The sequence below is a fragment of the Lepisosteus oculatus genome, chromosome 4 (assembly GCF_040954835.1).
Source record: "Lepisosteus oculatus isolate fLepOcu1 chromosome 4, fLepOcu1.hap2, whole genome shotgun sequence".
Lineage (NCBI taxonomy): Eukaryota > Metazoa > Chordata > Actinopteri > Semionotiformes > Lepisosteidae > Lepisosteus > Lepisosteus oculatus.
The window spans coordinates 64,483,919-64,502,141 of NC_090699.1; the positions used below are offsets into that span (position 1 = coordinate 64,483,919).

Consider the following 18,223-nt stretch of genomic DNA (forward strand, 5'->3'; position numbering starts at 1 on the left):
GTGCTTTATAAGTGTAAGCAATTATAATTATTTACATGGTTTGCCTCCCTTGTTTGCTGGAGCAGCGTCTAGGAGTGAGGAAGTAGGGACAGGGGGGCAGGTCTGCGGGCTCACTGGGGGCAACTGTCCTTTCAGTGGACGTGAGGGGTGCGAGCTGATCGTGGAGTGGGTACAGTAGGGGGCAGGAGCAGCAGAAAACAGTCCAGGAGGCTGAGAAAATAAAGAAACCTGCCCCGTTCACAGAGGGGCGGAGAAATCAATGATCTATGACCGGAGAAAAAGGTTTTAAACCCCTATAATTAGATTCATTGAACAGCAAATACAGCATACATTTAAAAACATACAGCAAACACGTCAGAGAATTGCTTTGTAATGAACGTACAGTACCGGGAACTTCCCTACACTGTACTGTTCGGCAACTTAACACAAATACAATTTACGGTGAAAAACACAACTGGTCAAATCACTTGGGTGTTTCCGATATGGGCGACTCGCAGCTGTCGTCGAAGAAGGCTGAAGTACGATGCAGACGTCGTCTGTCGTGCGCGGAAGCGAGAATTGAGCTCAGTCAGAGTGAACTGTCAATCTGAGCCCTGGAGGTGACCGGTTACACTGCGGCCACATTTTTCCCACCTGCGGGAGGAACTTGCTCTTTATACGCGTGATTTAAACGGTCCCTACCTCGAGTATTGTACTGTGGGACGCGGACTGATGCAAGGTCGAACCTTGCTTAAACTGGGGGAGAGGGTGGAGATGGGTTTGAGGGCTTCTCCCCGCCTCCGAGAGGCTGCTGCCGCTGGAGACCTGCAGGCTCAGGAGGGAGCCGGCCTGCGTTACGGCCACTGCGTGCTCGGTTCTCCCGTTTCAACTCGGGTTTTCGAGCAACCTGTACTTGCTAAGATGACGCCTCCTCCATGCAATTCCCTGCGCTCGCATTATTTAACCTTACCGGCGCATGATGCCAGACTGCCGCCACATTTACTTGGGCAGAACAGTGGCCCATCGGTGTGGAATTTTTCCCCAACACGGGCCAGGACGGGTTCTGGTATATCTGCCGATGGAAGAAGCTGTAACAGGCTCAAGAAAATCACACATGATCTTTATCGGCTTTCCTTTCCTGTTTTTATTACCCCACCAACCCCTCCACACACAGAAAAGGAAGCTCATCTTTCTTTTCTAAAAGCTCCCCCCCTCCACACACACTCCCCACCATTCAAAAAGAACGGGTTCGTGAAATCAGATTTAAATACAGCGAAAAACTTCACAACCGTTTGTCGAAGCTCAACTTAGACACAAAAAGCTGAACAGTAACCAAAAGGCTAACCCGACCTGACCTGTGGATGATGGTTCAATAGTAGCCTATCGGGTCATCATTAGGTGCAGTTTCTGAAAGATATGATTCAAAGGCACCATGCAGCAGTGACGAAGAAGCCTTATTTTGATCTCAATTACAAATGACCTTTTAGAGGCCTTTCAGCGCTTATCAACAGGATAGGGGCTCTGAAGGGTAAAATTTAGAGCAATCAGGGATTAATTATCCCTACATAACAGCATACAAAGGCAGGCACGCAGTGCACTTTAAGGCCAGAGATAATTTATTGTGCAGCTTCATGCCTAGAAGTTAGAAAGCGACAGGCTCTGCAACACAACTGATCTCCGTCATTGTGGGGAAAAACTAGTATCGCATGGCCATTTTGACAAAAAGACATTTATTCAATGTTGATGCTAATGTCATCTGATTACAGAAATCTGCATGGATGGATCATATCTCCGCATTTCTGTAAGTGTACAGTGCACATGAACATAGGACATCGATGAGACAGGAAGATAAAAAAAACGAAGAGTAGAAAAGACAGGCTGGCTCGGACACACACATATGTACACAAACACACGCCACCATTTTGCTAGGCGTTCTCGAAACCGGGGAGAGGATAACACCGCAGCAGGAGATGATGAGAAAATGCATTCTCCTGCAGCAAGGTCGTTTCCGTTCTCACAACAGAAGAAAACCAAATATTGGTTAATGATTCGCAGCAATTCTTAATTAAAGGATACAGTATATACAGCTTTCACCTCAATAAAGCGACAGGAATTTTAAATAAGGAAAATGTGGTAAATAGTCTTCTTCCGCAAGGTCAAGAGCTTTTCCTTTGCAGGGCTTTTCCTTGTCAACAGATCGAGATTGCATCACCATACAGCACAGATAGGGGTGAAAATGGCTGGGGGGGGAGGGGTTGTTGACCAAGCTGAAAAATCCCCACGTTGGAGATCAACGGCCGCATCTCGGGAACGGTTAGGAGCTGATCACTCATATTTCTGATTTTTACACGTGTACTGACATTGCACACCCTTCTCCAGACTGACCATTTTCAGCCAAATCGGACATGGATGGTGACGAACCTTCAGGAAACCGTGACGTGAATGACCCTCCGGTACTTGGCGATTATATGCATTTTCCCAGTAAATGTTGAATTAACAACAAGTTCCATAACCAGTTACCATTACTTAGGTGACTAAATTGGGGGGAAAATACTCTAGTATGAAATGAAATAGGATTTTCCCCTAGTAAATTAGATTATATATACAATGCTTAACTATTTTCTTTTATATTTTTATTAAAATGTTAACATTCACTGTTAAGGTCCATATATGTAGTAGTACTGGACAACTAATATTATTTTGGCATGTTCTGTCCAAATACCAGATATGTTCTAAGCAGTATGAATACTTTATATCGCACTCTTATACAACTGTCACTGATGCAGAAAGGCAGAAAAGAATTACGACATGATCTTGTACGAAAGAAAAAAGGAAATGACTGACAAAGTGACTCTTGGAATCCTGACGACTACTTTAAATGAAAACACCATCAATTGTACTTTTTAAAAATTCTTGTCTTCCTTATCCAGTTTAGTGATATATTGGCACCGACGGGAAAAAAAAACGAATTCAGCACAAGACGTGAGTCAACATACTAGAGCATGCCAAGGGGGGGGAAAGGTGAAAAAAATCTTTCAACAGGCTTCAGTCCGTCTCTGCGCTGCATACTAATATCGGAAAAAAACAGTTGCTGAGTGAGCCGCGGGCATATAACTGGATCAATGTCGGTGATCAATACTAGAAGATGGATTGCGATACAAAATTTAAAAAAACAAACCGGTCGCCATTCCTCAGTCCGAGCGTTCAGCGTACAGTGGAGAGGTACTGCCGAGTTTCCCCGAAGTGAAAAGCTTTTAATTCGCAAGCGTAGCAGCAGTCGGTGTGGCGAGCGACGTGCTGGTTTTCCGCCGGCTGCAGTTTCCCTTCGCTGCAGACGACGGGCGTCCCAGATCCCAGATCCCAGATCCCAGATCCCAGATCCCAGATCCCAGATCCCAGATCCCAGATCCCAGGCAGGCTCCCTTCGGGTCCGCAGAGCCCCCCCCAGCTCGACGGGGCCACCGGTGACGCGCCGTCCCGGTCTCACTGCCGCTTGGCTTTGTAGGGTCGGGATCTTTTCCTGCGGTCGGGCTTCCTCTGTTTGTGGAGCCGGCCGATGCTGACCCCCTGCCGGCGCCGCACGGAGATGTTCTGCTCCACCAGGCTGGCCAGCATCCCTGCGGGACGGGAGAGTGACCGCTGTTACCACGATGAGCACAGGGAAACGCTGCCCTTTTTAATAATCATCCTTACGCTTACTGTATATAGCGCCTTCCTGGACACTCCACTCAAAGCACTTCACAGGTAATGGGGATCCCCTCCACCCCCACCAGTGTGTACCCCCACCTGGATGATGCTCCAGTCCGCCCCCCACACACCAGCTCTCAGAGGGGAGGAGAGCAGAGTGATGAAGCCAGTTCAGAGATGGGGGTTATTAGGAGGCCATGACTCCGAGGTAACACCCCTACTCTTTTCGAGAAACGCTCTGGGATTTTTAATGAGCACAGAGAGTCAGGCCCTTGGTTTAATTTCTCATCCAAAGATGAGATGGATTAATTTCTCATCCAAAGTTTTTATTTTCTACCTGCATTATGCTATTGTCTTCTACCTGACAGAAGTATCAATTCAGCGTCAAGCTAATGCAAGCAACAGCACAGACAGGTTGCATGTACTTGAGAGATGCAGCATCCTGTCTTTCCGGTTGGACAATGACAAGCAAATTAATAAAAAACGCTGTACCCTGGAAACGCACTGAAAAGTTTCATCTTTGCCAATAAAAAGGTGAACATGAATACATTACACTGCTAGCACAACTATTCTTTCAAGGATTCTTAGAACTCATCAGAACTAAAAGGGACATGCAGCACTCAAAAAGGTACAGAACAAGGGTTATCATAAGAAGAAAACCATTGCATTCCCCTGAACAGCTTCCATCAGAATCACATTAATCAATACAGCTCTTAAGAAAATAAGAGATTTGCTTTGAAGCATCGTGCTCATTTTCCCCAAGTATCTTATGTACTCACTCCTGACTAGGAACTGAAAATGAATTGAAGAAAAAAGTTGAAATAACATTTTTATCTCCTATTTGAAGAGTATTACAAAATCAAGCTAAAAAAGACACAAAGGAACAAGTAATAGGTTTATTCTATTCTTATTTCTAAGAGAAGAAAGAAAAACGTTTCGGCCGTGGAGCCTTCTTCAGGTGTCAAAACTTGAAGACGCCTGAAGAAGGCAGTATTGTATTTTATAAAATAATGTTAAATTAGAAGACTCAAATTATTTCAGTTTATTTCTTAGCGAGTTAAGCACATATAAAGAAACAGATTTAAAGATTTAAACATAAAGAACACTTCAGTTTTAATATGTATATATAAAGAAAAAAGCAGAAGAAATAACAAGAGGGAGCCAAGTCCCAAAGGAAATCTTACCTTCCTGAGCCAGCATAGATATAAAGGTGCAAATAAATTCATCATAGTTGTGAGTCCTTCTCTGATCATCAATCTGGAGAGACAAAAGAGTTACAAACTGTCACTTTGTAATCTTGTTTGTTTTTTTAAAAAATACCACTGGGGATCAAACATTAAGAATCGCCACTCGTTATGCAACCTAGCATTGCCCATTTGACCTCTGACCCAAGCAACAGCGTTAACAGGGAACCACAAAAGGCCACCCCGAGAAAGTGCCCTTGTCAGAGGCTGCTCTACCATTTCTACACTGAAAGCCCCACAATTGATTTACTTGTTAGCGTGATCGGATGCTTTTGCTTTGCTAGTCACAGTCCACCGTCAATGATGTAGCCCAAATTCTACCAACAATGCTGGCACAAAACGATTAGGCCGACACAAATTTCCTTCTGCACACAGCAGCTGCTAATGGCCGAGGGCCACTGGTGTTGGGATTATTCGTCCGTCTCCGAGACCTGCCAAGAGTCTGCAGGCGCGCTGTGATGTCAGCGAGAGACTCGCCACCTCCTCCAATCAGGCGCCAGCTCACCTGTTGGGCGCTATGGAGCCTGCGGCTTGTCTACTGCAAAGTGGCACTGCAGGCAGGCATGTAAGAAGACGTTAATGGCAAGTCAATGAGATCTCCTTGAATGCTGCATTCACATACAGTATTAAAATGTCAGTATAAAAGCGGGCTGTACATCCCAAAAAGATGTTCTGAAAATCAGTTTGTCTTCACATGCTGAACCTGGGAAAGGAGTTATCAGACTACCAACAAATCTCAATACACAAAATGCCTTGGCAACAGCCTACATGGAATACAGTGTCCCATTTCGCCTGCAAGCTCTCATCAAGACGGTCAAGATCCTACCTTGTATTTCTTTCTTTTCTCCACCTCCTCCTTGAGACAGACCTCATAGTTCGCAATGTCTGCCTCCACACACTTCAGCAAGGCAAGCAGCTCCTGCAGCAGAACAAATATAAAAGCATGTAAGACTTCTTCTGGGCAGCGTATAAAAAAGGAGCTATAGTTTATTGTGCCATGTTTTTTTTTGTTTTTTTCTGGGATGGGGAGGTTGTATTTTGAAGCATATTTAATGCTGGCAGGACAAAACCCCAGTTCTGTTTCTCAGTCCGATCAGCCTCATTCCTGGGAATCCTGGGAACGAGCCTATTCCGTGTCAAAACCTGAAGCTAAGTGAGGACAGGAACTGGGAAGTACTTGGATAGGAGGCATCTAAGGAAAATCATTGCTGGGAGCGGGATTCAAAGGCACTATACAAAAGGCTAGGATCCCTCATTTTTGCCAATTCCATTATTATAACTAACAGCAGGACGCCGAAGGACCCAACACTGCCAATCAGTAAATCAGGGAGCAGACGGTTCAGACATACTGGGACTGGAGGAGTGAGAGAATAAGCACAGTGGAATTCCAGAAGGAAATTTGTCTTTAAGGGAGAGGGTCGTAGGAATACAGGTTCTTCTGCCCGCGAAAAAAGGGAGCTAAAAACTCAATAAATGCAAAGGCCACTTGCTTTGGGGGAGTACTTCTCTCCTGACGGCTTGCTGCTGATCTCTCCCGTGCTGGATCCGTCTTTGCCGAGCTCCGCACCCTCCTTGCTCTCCTCCATCTTGCTTTCCAGGGAACTGCTGTCCCTCTCCTTCAGCCTCTCATCCTCGCGGACAGACGCGCCCTTGCCGAAGTCAGCGTTCGAGTCTCCTGAAACCAGGAAAACGGACATAAGGCAACGGCGGAGGGGAGAGGCATTGAGAGAGAGAAGCAGTTAAAAGAAAATTCCCCGCTCGGACCTAGAAACAGAGCGAGTATAGCAAACGTGTTTCACAAAGTGAAATAAAACGGTTCACACTCTTACACTTGATAAGTGTTTCATTCAATGGATCACGAGTTAAGATGCACCTAAAAGCAAATCTAAATTCATGAACACGGAGCTTTGTAGAGGACTACAGCCTCTGACCGAAAGCACTTGAAGCCGTTGAACGTCATTTATTTTGCCCGCAGAGGGACTTCTTGAGAGCAGTCTAGACAATCGTGCTCAATCTGCAGGAAGAGGAGGGTTTGATTGATGAAGCAGCTGCAAGCAGGAGAGGGTTTCAGACAGCTGGAAAAATTGCTCCTGCGGTTCAGGAGGATGGTTTTTGAGCTTTCCAGCTCCCTGTCGATCTAACGCTCACGAACAGGGAGAGAAGAGCTCCGGCCTGGGCAGCGGAGTCTTGGATTCCCCCAGTGCGGGCCCATAATGGACCGAGCGTGGCGGTGTTGGGTGGGTTCGAGACGGACAGAGGCGAGCTTGGCGGACTGTCGGAGAGAGACACGCCGATCCTGCTCACTCTCCCGTGTGGATCAGATGCAGGAGCGCCTGCAGAACAGAGAGCAGAGCACGCAGCGCAAAAAAACCCCGCCGATTCAGTCGGCAACCGTGAAGCGAGAGGGCAGCGAAAAAGATTTTTCAAATAAAGACTTGAAATACGTCAAACATAAAACCATCGCTCTGAACGGAGCCACGCTGCAAAATGCGTGGGGGGACACCCGCGGGAGATGAACCTAAACTGCCTGGGGACCCGGAAAGGGCTGGGATCCGAGCCCTCGGGGGCCCTCGGGGGCCCGACGGACCCGACGCGATGACAGCCAGCGGGGTTCTGGCCCGGCGCGCGGAATGGGTCACCTGTGTGCGCGAGAGTGCTCAGCACCCCGTCCTCTTGCAGGTGGAGCAGGGCGGAGCTGACGGCCGGGCCCAGGTCGCGGACGGCCCGGTTGTACCGCAGGGAGTCCAGGCGCAGCAGCCCCTCGTCCTCCCCGAACAGCACCTTGGACAGCTGCGAGGTGACGGGGCTGGAGGGCCGCGTGGCGCTGGCCGAGCGGATGGGCGAGCGCAGCGGGGAGTTGAAGGCGCTGCCGATCTCCGACGCCGTGTCCGTGCTCTCGTTGCTGGGGGTGGGCGAGGGCTGGGAGGGCGCCGGGGCGCAGGCGCTGCCCGCAGCGGCGCCCGCCGTCTTGATGGACAGGGGGACGGACAGGTCCTTCTTCTGCGACTCCTTCAGCTTCTCCGCCAGCACGGTGATCGAGCTGGGCTGCAGGAGGGACAGCTGGCCGCCCACAGGGCCCCCCGCCGCAGGCTGCTTCAGCCCGTGCTTCCTCTTGTACCTGCGGGGGGGAGAGGCACAGGCCGTGACACGCTGGCCCTGCAGAGCAGCCGGCAAGAGACGGGCACGTACGACCACGCATCAGAACCATGTGGGTGCCTAGCCCCAAGGTATTTCTGGACATCAGCATTTTAACAATGAGAATTCCTTACACTTGTGTAGTGCTTTTCTGGACACTCCACTCAGAGGGCTTTCCAGGTCATGGGGACCCCCTCCACCCCCACCAGTGTGCGGCCCCACCTGGATGAGGCTCCAGTCCGCTCCCCACACACCAGTCTCAGTGGGGAGGAGAGCAGAGTGATGGAGCCAGTTCAGAGAGGGGGATTACTAACAGGCCATGACTGGTAAAGGCCAGGGGGAAATTTGGCCAGGACGCCGGGGTAACACCCCCACTCTTTTCAAGAAACGCCCTGGGATTTTTAATGACCACAGAGTCTGGACCTCGGTTTTACGTCTCATCCGAAGGACGCGACGGACGAGAAGGACGATTTTAGAGCACACGTAAAGAAAGAACTATGATCTCTCCTAACTTCTTCCTGCACCCAGAATGACTGTACTCCAACACCACTACATACACGACAACTGAATGTAAGCCGAAATTGTACTTAAAACTGTATTAGTTACTTTTGCACTGTTTTTGTCCTGTTGTATTTTTTCCTCTGCGTATTTGCACAGTTTTGATTATCTGTTATGTTATTACACCGTTATTGTTATTATGTGACTGTCTATTGACTTATCTTCTGTTCTATTTACATACTGCACCTGGGTGACGAATGAGAAACGCTTTTCACTATACTACTCACCTGTGTAAGTATAATGACAAATTAAGTTGAATTGAATTGAAAAAAATGTGCCGGACGCTGCACTGCACTGCGCAGGCTGCTGTGGTAGAGCAATCTCCACAGATGATGACACTGACCTGGGGACCACAGGGGCCTCCGTGCTGCCGCATTCCTCCTCCTCTTCATCCTCATAGTCATCCTCATCATCAGAATAGGGGTGGTGAGGGCGAGCAGAGCCCCTGGAACGTCCAGCAGCCAGGTCCTCTTCCTCCTATCAATCGCAAATCACCGGTCAGCGAGCCATACTGGCTGGCAGTCTTTACCCCGAGCTGAAAGTAATGAACCCCTCCCAGCTAACACCACTGTGGAAAACACCCAGAAAGTGTTTCAGATAACGAAGGGAAATACCGACACGCGATAAATAACCACACTGGCAGTCATGTCTGACTCATCTTGACGACACTAGCCGTCCGTCGGTTGGAGAGAATTATCTTGTAGAGATCTGGTGCTGTGCTTCTCTCACGGAGAAGACAGGAGGAAAATATCTCAGACGGTATCTCTTATTGTTTTCAAAAAGAGGATCTAAGAGACGAAACGTGAAAAGCTCAACAGCTCCTTTGTACAGTAACGGAGAGCAGAGTACCACCATCTCTCTTCCAGTAACAGAGCAACACAGGTTCACATGTTGTTGCATCTTCAGTATTTTGACACTTTTACTTCGGAAGAGAAAGTGCATGCATTGCATTGTGTGTCCATATTCTACCATACATTACATACATAGTAAAAAGAACACAGATCCGAGACATTACTGAACTCAAGACAGACCCTTTAAATCCAGCAGTCTTCAGCCTAACCATTAAATCAGCAATTTATGAAGAGATGGAAGAATAGAACTGGGATCATAATAAGGAAGTGAAGTGTTATATTAAGCCATTTTGAGATCACCTTGAACATAAATCACAACGCCAAATTTAGCCTATAAAATTTAATCAGTTGGGTCAAGTCCAATAGGTTAAAAAAAAAATCAATAAAGACCCCTCGAAGACTAAGACGACACACTTTGGTTTTAAATGAACAAACATCGCTCCTTTCCACGACCCAAACAAACAAGTAAACCGGCATGTCAACCTGCATGGGCGATTTGGCGTAGTTGTGGTTGTCCAGAAAGGCCGGCAAGCGCTGGACGATGGGGTTGGGGGTGACCGGGGGTCCATTTAAAGGGCAGCTTGCTTGTTTCCCAGGAGCCTTCGCTTTGGGTGTGGAGGGATTCTGGCTCGGGGCAGCCGAGCCATCTGCGGAATCTGGAAGAGTTCCGGGAGGAAGTTTTGGGAGGGTTACAACAGGAAGAGGGGTCATCTTTCCCCGCCACGGCCTTCCGCCACAAACACGCGCCGGTCTCGGGGACGCCGAGTCAATCCACTGCCATCAAAACCTGAAAGGCCTCAAACCTCCCCCTTTCAATTTTGTGATCATCTATTAATCCGTGGTCTCGTGAAAAACGCCGGACTTGTTGACATACAACTCACGACCAAAAATGTCTTATAAATATATACGCAAAGAGAATATAACCAGAGACATATTACGGAGTGGAGCACGGCAACGTACTGTGGCAGCTCAAGCAGGATCGAGTTTAACTATGGACCCCCGCACGGCATTCGACTTCACACATCATCCCTTTTCACAGACATCTTTACATTCCCCCGCGGTATTTAAACGGGGAACAGCAGTCCCAGTTTCCCAGGCGGGTTACTGAATCTCGATGACAAAACAAATTCATTGACCGCATGGAAAAGAAAACCAGATCTCGACTTAAGCACCGAATTCAGGAGTTTTGCGAAAGCGCGGTAAGGCGCCATTGGCGTCGCAAACCCCTGGTCTCACCACGGGCGGGAGAGCGGGTTACCGAGAACTGCCCTTCCCGCTCACTAGTCACTAGTACACGACTGATGTACTACGACGCACGAGCAGATAAGTGCAGGCTGGGCCGCAGGTATTTCCCCGCAGACATGTTCCGACGTGACCTGCATGCCGAGTTACGCTCTGGCAGTAGTATTTGTTGGCAAAACTGTCTTGGAAGTCGAGAGCAACACGTTCAGGTGGATTAAAAGCGACGGATTCACAAGGCTGTATCATTTTGCCAGACGTTTTGCTGCCACGCTCTGAAACACACAATAAGGCCCTGCGCATACCTGGAAATTCTGTCTATCTTGTGATGTAAATTGTAAGTACATTTTACTTTTATTGTAGTTTGCAATGCACTCATACATGCCGGAGGTCAGAACCCAGAAATATAAAAATAGCCGTGCAGTTCCCCTCTTAACGGTTCCCCCCCCATATCACTACTCTGGCACCGGGTGGAGAGGCACCTGCGCGGGCGGCTTCCTCGGAGACCGGCGTCGCGCCCGGGTCAGCCCCCGGCTCCTTCTTCACCGCGGGAGGAGTGTCGTCGGGAGAGGAGGCTTCCTGCTGCTTGCGGTCCTGGGCGAGATCCAGCTGGGTCACGCGGATCAGCTGGAACGACACCAACACGGCTCAGGGCGCCGTGCCTCACGAGAACACGGCCACTCCGAAACTGCCACCCGGCCATTTTCAGAAGCCTTGTTTTGATCATTCCTACCTCAGGTGCACAGGTTACAGGAAACTCAGAACAGAAGCAGACAACAATCGGGTCAAATCTACATAGTTTAGGGAGAGAATCAACTCAGAATACTACTGTGAAGCCCTGGACTGGGTTAACTGGACATCAGTTCAGTCTCATGCCAAGTCCAGAGCTCTAGGAACCTGCACAGCTTGCTCTGGGAAATAACAAGTAAAGAGTCGGAGACAAATCAGAAACAGCACCAGGCTGCCAATTGTCACAACGGCCCATTTGATTCAAGCAAATCCTTCACAAATGAAACGGACTGTCATTCTCCAATAACGGAAAGAAATCCTGTGTCTGAGAACCAGTCATGCGCAGAAATGACGCCCGCTTTCGTACGGAACTACGAACCCGAACAGGAATTTGACTCTTCATCTTGTGTAGCGGTTGAAATGACTTCAGTCACGGCACTAGGAAACGTGTGTTCTCCTCACGTTCTAAAATGGGCCCATGCAGCCTTATAAAAACACGTCGAGGCTACAGGTAGCTCAGTATGCTTTCCAATGCCTTGAAGAAGCTCTCTGCACTAGATATCGAAGTCAGAGAAAGACCTGTACCTGCTGCAGGCCCTCGAGCACAGTCTGCCTGTTCATTTTCAAGATGTGAAGCTTTGACTCGTATTTAATCCTCCGGTCGGGAACCACCGCCATCAGGTTGAAGCGAATATCATGGTAAGGTTCCCTAAAATTGGACAAAGGTAGGACAACAACTGGAACCATCTGTGACAGCAACAATGGGCATTTCAATTGCTTTGAATCCTTTGAATAAACGCTAAATCCCAAAAAACAGAGAATGAAATGTATTTTACATCAATCAAAATGCATACTATAATGCACGAGATGCTATTAATGCATTTTATACGTCAATATAAACAGAGACCTCTACAATATAAAAAATACAAATGACAGGATGCAAGATATAACAAGAAAACCTTGCTTTGCGAATGCAAGGGCTTGAAGAGAACTGCGCGCGTTTCTTTAAAGAAGAGAAAGTGGGGTGGTCCGTCTTACCCTGCTGTGGCCAGCCCTATCCTCTCCATGATGACTCGTCTGGCCTTGTCTGTCCATTCCTCCTCCTCTCCCCAGGGCCCTGGTACAATCAGATCCTCAGGTCACCAGCTGCGGCTAAACACGCGTCTCTATTCACAGAGCACGGCAGAGCAGGCCAGCAAGTCGAGTCACTGCACACCGATCAGCTACTAGAGATTGGCTGGGATGCATGAGGAACAAAAAATGTTTCTCCCTGCACGGTCACGAATTAGGGCTTTATCACTCCAGTGCCCAACCTTCAGTCGTAGGGAATGCAACTCAATAAAGGACACCTCAAAATGATTTTAATGCCAGCTGACATTTCCGAAGGCCCCCTTCCGTTTCACTCAAGCATTCCACAGGGAGAGACAAGCTCGTTGCACTGAGATGCTTCACTGGGCTTCTTGTTTTCAACGCTCAGTAGATTCTGCTGACCGAACGCGTAAAAATCCAGGAATGAGACTACTTTCCCAGGGGGAAACCCCCCAGACCAGTCAGAACCCTATTAAACCACGACAGAAAAACATCTCCACCTGACCTTGGTAAATGGAGAGCATAACTAGCAAATGAAGACTCTATTCTAACCGCAGCAGAGGAAGAGGACGGAGTTTTATTGTTATGCAGTTTATGTCGGAAGTGAAAGAAAAGATGGAGGATTATCGTGAACATGTGAGACTTGGGATTCCTGTGGGTCTGGCATCCAGCAGGTTATCTGGGTCTGTGTGAGTTAGAGAGAAGAGACAAGACTACAAGGGGACCTGACACAAGTACTCAAAATCCTCAAAGGCTCTGACCAAGTCAACTTTGCGGATTTCTCCAGAACAAACTGCGAAACACGAACCAAAGGGCACAAGTAGAAACTGCAGGGGAGTGACTTTAAAACTCAGAACAGGGGTCCCTTCTCTATACAGAGGGTTGAGGGAGTGCAGAACAAGCTACCCAGCTATGCTTCTCCCCAAGTTGGCAAACCCTGGTCTAAGGAAACAGAGTACCGAGGCCTTGAATCGAGAGATAGCATCTGACAGATTTATAAAGCATTTTAAGGATGACAAACAATATCAAACACAGCAGCGTCTCGAATCTGCGGGGGCTTGGTGCCTAGAAACGTCATGAACAGCCACATTTACATATAATCAAGCCCACCACTACACCGTCACATAGCATACTACAGTACATAACATGTACGGCCAAAAGATACAGTATATGTAATCCTCCCTTTTTCTGATAATTAAAGTGCTAATGCTTTGGCTTTAAGTTAATTAAAATAACATTAATCAACTAAAAAAAACAACAATAACAGCAAACGTGTAGTAATCAGCAAAAATAAACATGAATCCCTCCTCTGCATCCAGAGGATGCCTGCACTTTCTCCGCCACTGGGATTCGCACCATCCCACAGTAATGAAACGGGCAATAAAGCTGTCAGAGAGCCTGTAAAGTCTTCTGCAGCCTGTCCTTCCCCACGCTGCTGACACAGAACCTGGAGCGTTCGCTCCAATCTAGAAACAAGACCAGGCTGGGACGCAGATGCTGGGAAGTGGATACTTGGGCTGGGGGCAGGGAGAGCCTCGTTCGTGAGCTGGATTTCTCTCACAATCCCCTGCCTGCTGTGCCGCTGACTTGAAAACTGTTCCACACCACCCTTCAGCTCGGGTTCATCCCCCACTCTGCTCCTCTTCCACCCAAGACCCCGTTGGCCAGACCGAACCGCAAATAAGCGAACGCTAAATGCGAAATGTTCAATTCGCAGATGTCAAGACCCAGCTGTAGAAAACATTTAGGCCAGCAGCTCCTCAGAACGCTGAAAACTTAAGGACAGTCCTTCTGAGGAGCATCAGTTCTGAGATCGCCCAATTTTAGGGGCGTTGCCCGTTTCAGGGAGTCCTTACCATGGTCGATGGGGTAGGCTTTCAGCCCATCCAGCTCAAAGAGACGGCCCTTGATAGGCACGTAGCTGACGAAGTGAAAGGCCTCCATCGTCCTCACCGCGCTGATCCCATTCTGCTTCTCCGGCAGGTGTCTAGGTTCCGGTCTTCAGGGGGGAAAAAAAAAAACAATAAGTGCACAGTGTGAGCGGATGTCAGGATACTCCCTGCATCGTGCCATCCCTGGCACCAGCGACTCTTTTTTAGTTGCGTTACTCCCGAACAATCCGGAATCGGGAATATTCACTCCTCCGATTCCCACCCTGCTGCTCCGGTCACTCGAGGGTGGAAAAAAGAGACACTGCAGCATCCCCGCCTGCCTAGCACGTCGACGGGAGCCGGAATGCCACAAGAACCCAGGCCGACTGATCCCAACCCTATCCTATGGTTGTAGAGAGGCCAATCCTGACCTTCCACTTGGGAAATCCTGATCCATCCCAGTTAACGCTTACATCCAACCATTTTCGAACTGCCTCTTCCAATTTAGGGTCATGTGGGAACTGGAGCCTATCCCAGCAAGCAATGGGCACAAGGCAAGGTACACCCTGGATGGTAAGCAGTCTATCACCGGTTACGCTCCCATATCATACCTAATTTGTATGAACTTTTTTACCACTTTTTAAAGTCAGATCACCATGCAAACAAAAGACTAGAAATCTGATACAACTCTAGAATCAAAACAATCGCAGTTTTTGATGCATTCACACAGAGTGAGGTTTCTAGGAGAAATCTTTTGAGAAATCTTTCCTCTTACTCTACCTTGCATGGCTGTTGTGAGCTTTGGCGAGCTCAGGTGCATTTCCAATTGCATATCCTTTACTCTGGAAACAAAATGAAAAAAAAAAACATTTTTTGTGGCAGGCCGACAACTTTAGATCAGAAAAATGCGACATCGCAAAAACAAACCCTTAACTTTCGACAAAGACCTTCCCCACAAATCTCATTTTAAGCCCTCGAAAAGCAAAGCAAAAGAAAACACATTCACCTTAAACTGCAAATATCTCAATTAAATGACTTGGAAATGCAAGAGCTGTAGGACAATCATGTACGTTTGCTCTTGAAAATGCACCCACTCCCCCTGTACCCCCACACCTCTGGGCTGAAGCCTTTGGTGAATTCCTTCATTCGACTGAGGGTCAAACCCAGGTCCACGTTGTTGCAGTTCAGGAGGACGCTCAGCAGGGCATGTGTAGCACAGGAGTTGGGAATGAGCTGTACAGAGGAAACGGCGAAGAGAGAGAGAGAAAAAGATCTCTGAGGAACCTGCTGACAGGAGTGAATGGCCCACAAACCCAAGAAGAGCGCAGCTCATTTCTCATGACAGCCCTTTCCTGAAGAGTGGCGGAGGAGTGGAGCAAACTATCCAGTCATGCTGCTGGAGCCGACACCTCATTCGGACGTCTCTTCCAAACAAACGTGAACCTCCAGTTGGGGCAGGAGGCTCTTCTTTACCCAAGCGTAGTGGGGATGTGTAACAGCTGCCCAGCCACGTTGCTGAAGCCAATACCCCGCCTTCCTCCAAGAAACCGCTGGATGAGATCCGCCAATTACTTAGCTACCAAACGGCTTCCTTTTGTTCAAAACCTTTATGTTCTTATAGTATAGGTCATCTAAAATTAGGCAACATAACAACCCTCATCATTTCTTCTAAGACAGAAAGATCATCATCTATAGCATCACCCCAACAAGAAAACCGAGTACTGTGTCCCCACGTGCCACGACAGACGCTATGTGTTGCGATAAAAGATCTCTGTGCACTGAAAGCAAAAGCGAATGTGAGTAAAGGCCGATCGTAACCACACCTGGTGAGCGAAGAACATGTCGTTCACTATCTCATCATCAATGACCGATGTCTCATCCACCAACGTGGAGACCTTTCTCCTGGACCGACGCTCTTCAATCCACTTAAACAGGAAGATGAAGCCATAGACAGGGCTGTAGGGACACGGATATTGTCTTGAGCACACTGTGAGCGATGCTGGACCACAACAAAGTACATGTGACAGTAACACTTTTGAGGAGGTCGTTATACTGTGCATTACTACTTAAATCATTAAAGCATCTACTTCTCATTTCATTTTATATGTGGTTTTAATTGATTGCATATAAACTTAAAGGCTCAAGATAGCATAGACTGTATTAAGGTTAACTGATTTTAAAAAAAGCTTCCTGCAATTCTACAATGCTCAGCAGCTCAAGAAGGCTGAACACAGGCGTTTCTTCTTTCTAACACATATCTGTTGCCTTTAACTAGGGAGCCATTCTCCATGAACAGTTTATGCGTATTGCTTTCAGAAAACAGGTGTTACCTCTGGCATTTACTCTGCAAATCATAGATCTCCTCCACTTGTACCCCTTTTACACCTGCAACATAAAGATTAAGGTGAATGACCTGTACTCAAACGAGAAAATACTTTATTTCTGGCAACACCATTGAAATTGACTGCTCAATACTCTAGCCAAAACAAAGCTAGACAGTTTTGCTCTGTGATACTCTTAACGTTGGAGACTTCACGAAATGAGCAAGCTTTGAGAGTCGATTATACCTTGAAATTAAAACTTTCTATGAACTATGTTGCCACGAGTGCTCGGGAACAGGCAGATCTCAGTTACTTGATCATTGAAGCTCAGCTCTGAAGGAACAACGTGTCAACATTGTAGCTTTCTAAAACATGCTTCCACTTACCAAAATCCTCCACCAATAATGTGAAGAGTCCTAAAATAAATAAATTAACCAGTCAATCACAGAACAAAGACAAGCGACCATAGATCTAATAAAAATTATTAACCGCAAGTAAAATAATCAATTAGTTTTACTTCCTAAAACTAAACTCCTGCGCACAAGTAACAATCCCTTTATATTCCTTCAATTAGGAATATGTAATGTAATCTGATGAAAAATATGCAGGACAGTCAAAAGTGCTTTTCTCTTCATCCCAGATTTAACGCCCAACAGTAAGTAGCTCACCAGGGAAGACATGCTGGTTTAAAATCAAGAAGAGAACATACAGGAGTAACTTCACTCGTAATCCGTCAACTACCAGGCCACGCGTTATAAACGAATGCGTGCACAATTAAATAATTCATTTTTCCCCGAGTCAAGTTTTTCTGAAACGAGTGCCGCTCGTTTGCAAAACATGCCCGGCTCTGGGGGTTCAAATGCAACGGACGTATTTCTTTTTTACCAGCTGCAACTACAAGAACGTAAACAAGCATCATATGACCCATGCACAAACCCAAACAACCAGCACGGGCTTTGAAACACTTGCACGCTCAGAAGTAAGGTGGGGAAAAGACGCGCACTAGTCATAAATGCTGAAGAAGCCGCAGTAATTATTCGCATGCAACTGACGAAAGGCTTTTTCTACTTTCTCTCGTTGCATCGCTCATACCCACCCGGGTCACTCTCGAGCTCCAACCACCCTTTATTCATTTTCTTTACCACCTCGAGTCTGCAGGCTCCCTAACTCCTTATCCAGTCCATCTCCCCCATCGGGAAAAAAAGACAAACCAAGCGAGCAAGCAATATCGTCCTTTAGGCGACGGGAGGAGAGAAGCACCGAAACACAAAAGCGAACGGAGAGTTAATCGTCTGCCTCGACGTCATTAAACAGGGACTACAGTGCCACAACACCACCAAAAGCGCAAAAGCTAAAACGTAGAACAGCCCAAACGTCACCACACGAGAGCACGGGCCACTTATCCCCCCATGCGCGGCAGCCGAGGGACGCCATGTTGGTAAGGTCTGCAAGGAAGGTCACCCCTGCGTACATAGCTTTTAATTTAAATTTTATTAAGTTTTAATTTAAACATCAGGAAT

General features: G+C 47.5%; 1 protein-coding gene across 1 annotated transcript; it reads right to left on the minus strand.

The window, feature by feature from the left end:
• Positions 1-1,692: 1,692 nt before the first annotated feature.
• On the minus strand, positions 1,693-18,052 carry bap1 (BRCA1 associated deubiquitinase 1). Its single transcript, XM_069189521.1, has 17 exons — positions 17,800-18,052; positions 17,090-17,119; positions 16,713-16,767; positions 16,206-16,338; positions 15,496-15,615; positions 15,163-15,224; positions 14,368-14,510; positions 12,461-12,539; positions 12,008-12,131; positions 11,176-11,320; positions 9,938-10,110; positions 8,947-9,080; positions 7,550-8,028; positions 6,401-6,585; positions 5,737-5,829; positions 4,851-4,923; positions 1,693-3,596 (listed from the first exon to the last, which is right to left on the minus strand). Exons 1-17 carry the CDS (start codon positions 17,834-17,836, stop codon positions 3,463-3,465), a joined length of 2,199 nt encoding a protein of 732 aa, XP_069045622.1. The 5' UTR covers positions 17,837-18,052; the 3' UTR covers positions 1,693-3,462.
• Positions 18,053-18,223: the final 171 nt, after the last annotated feature.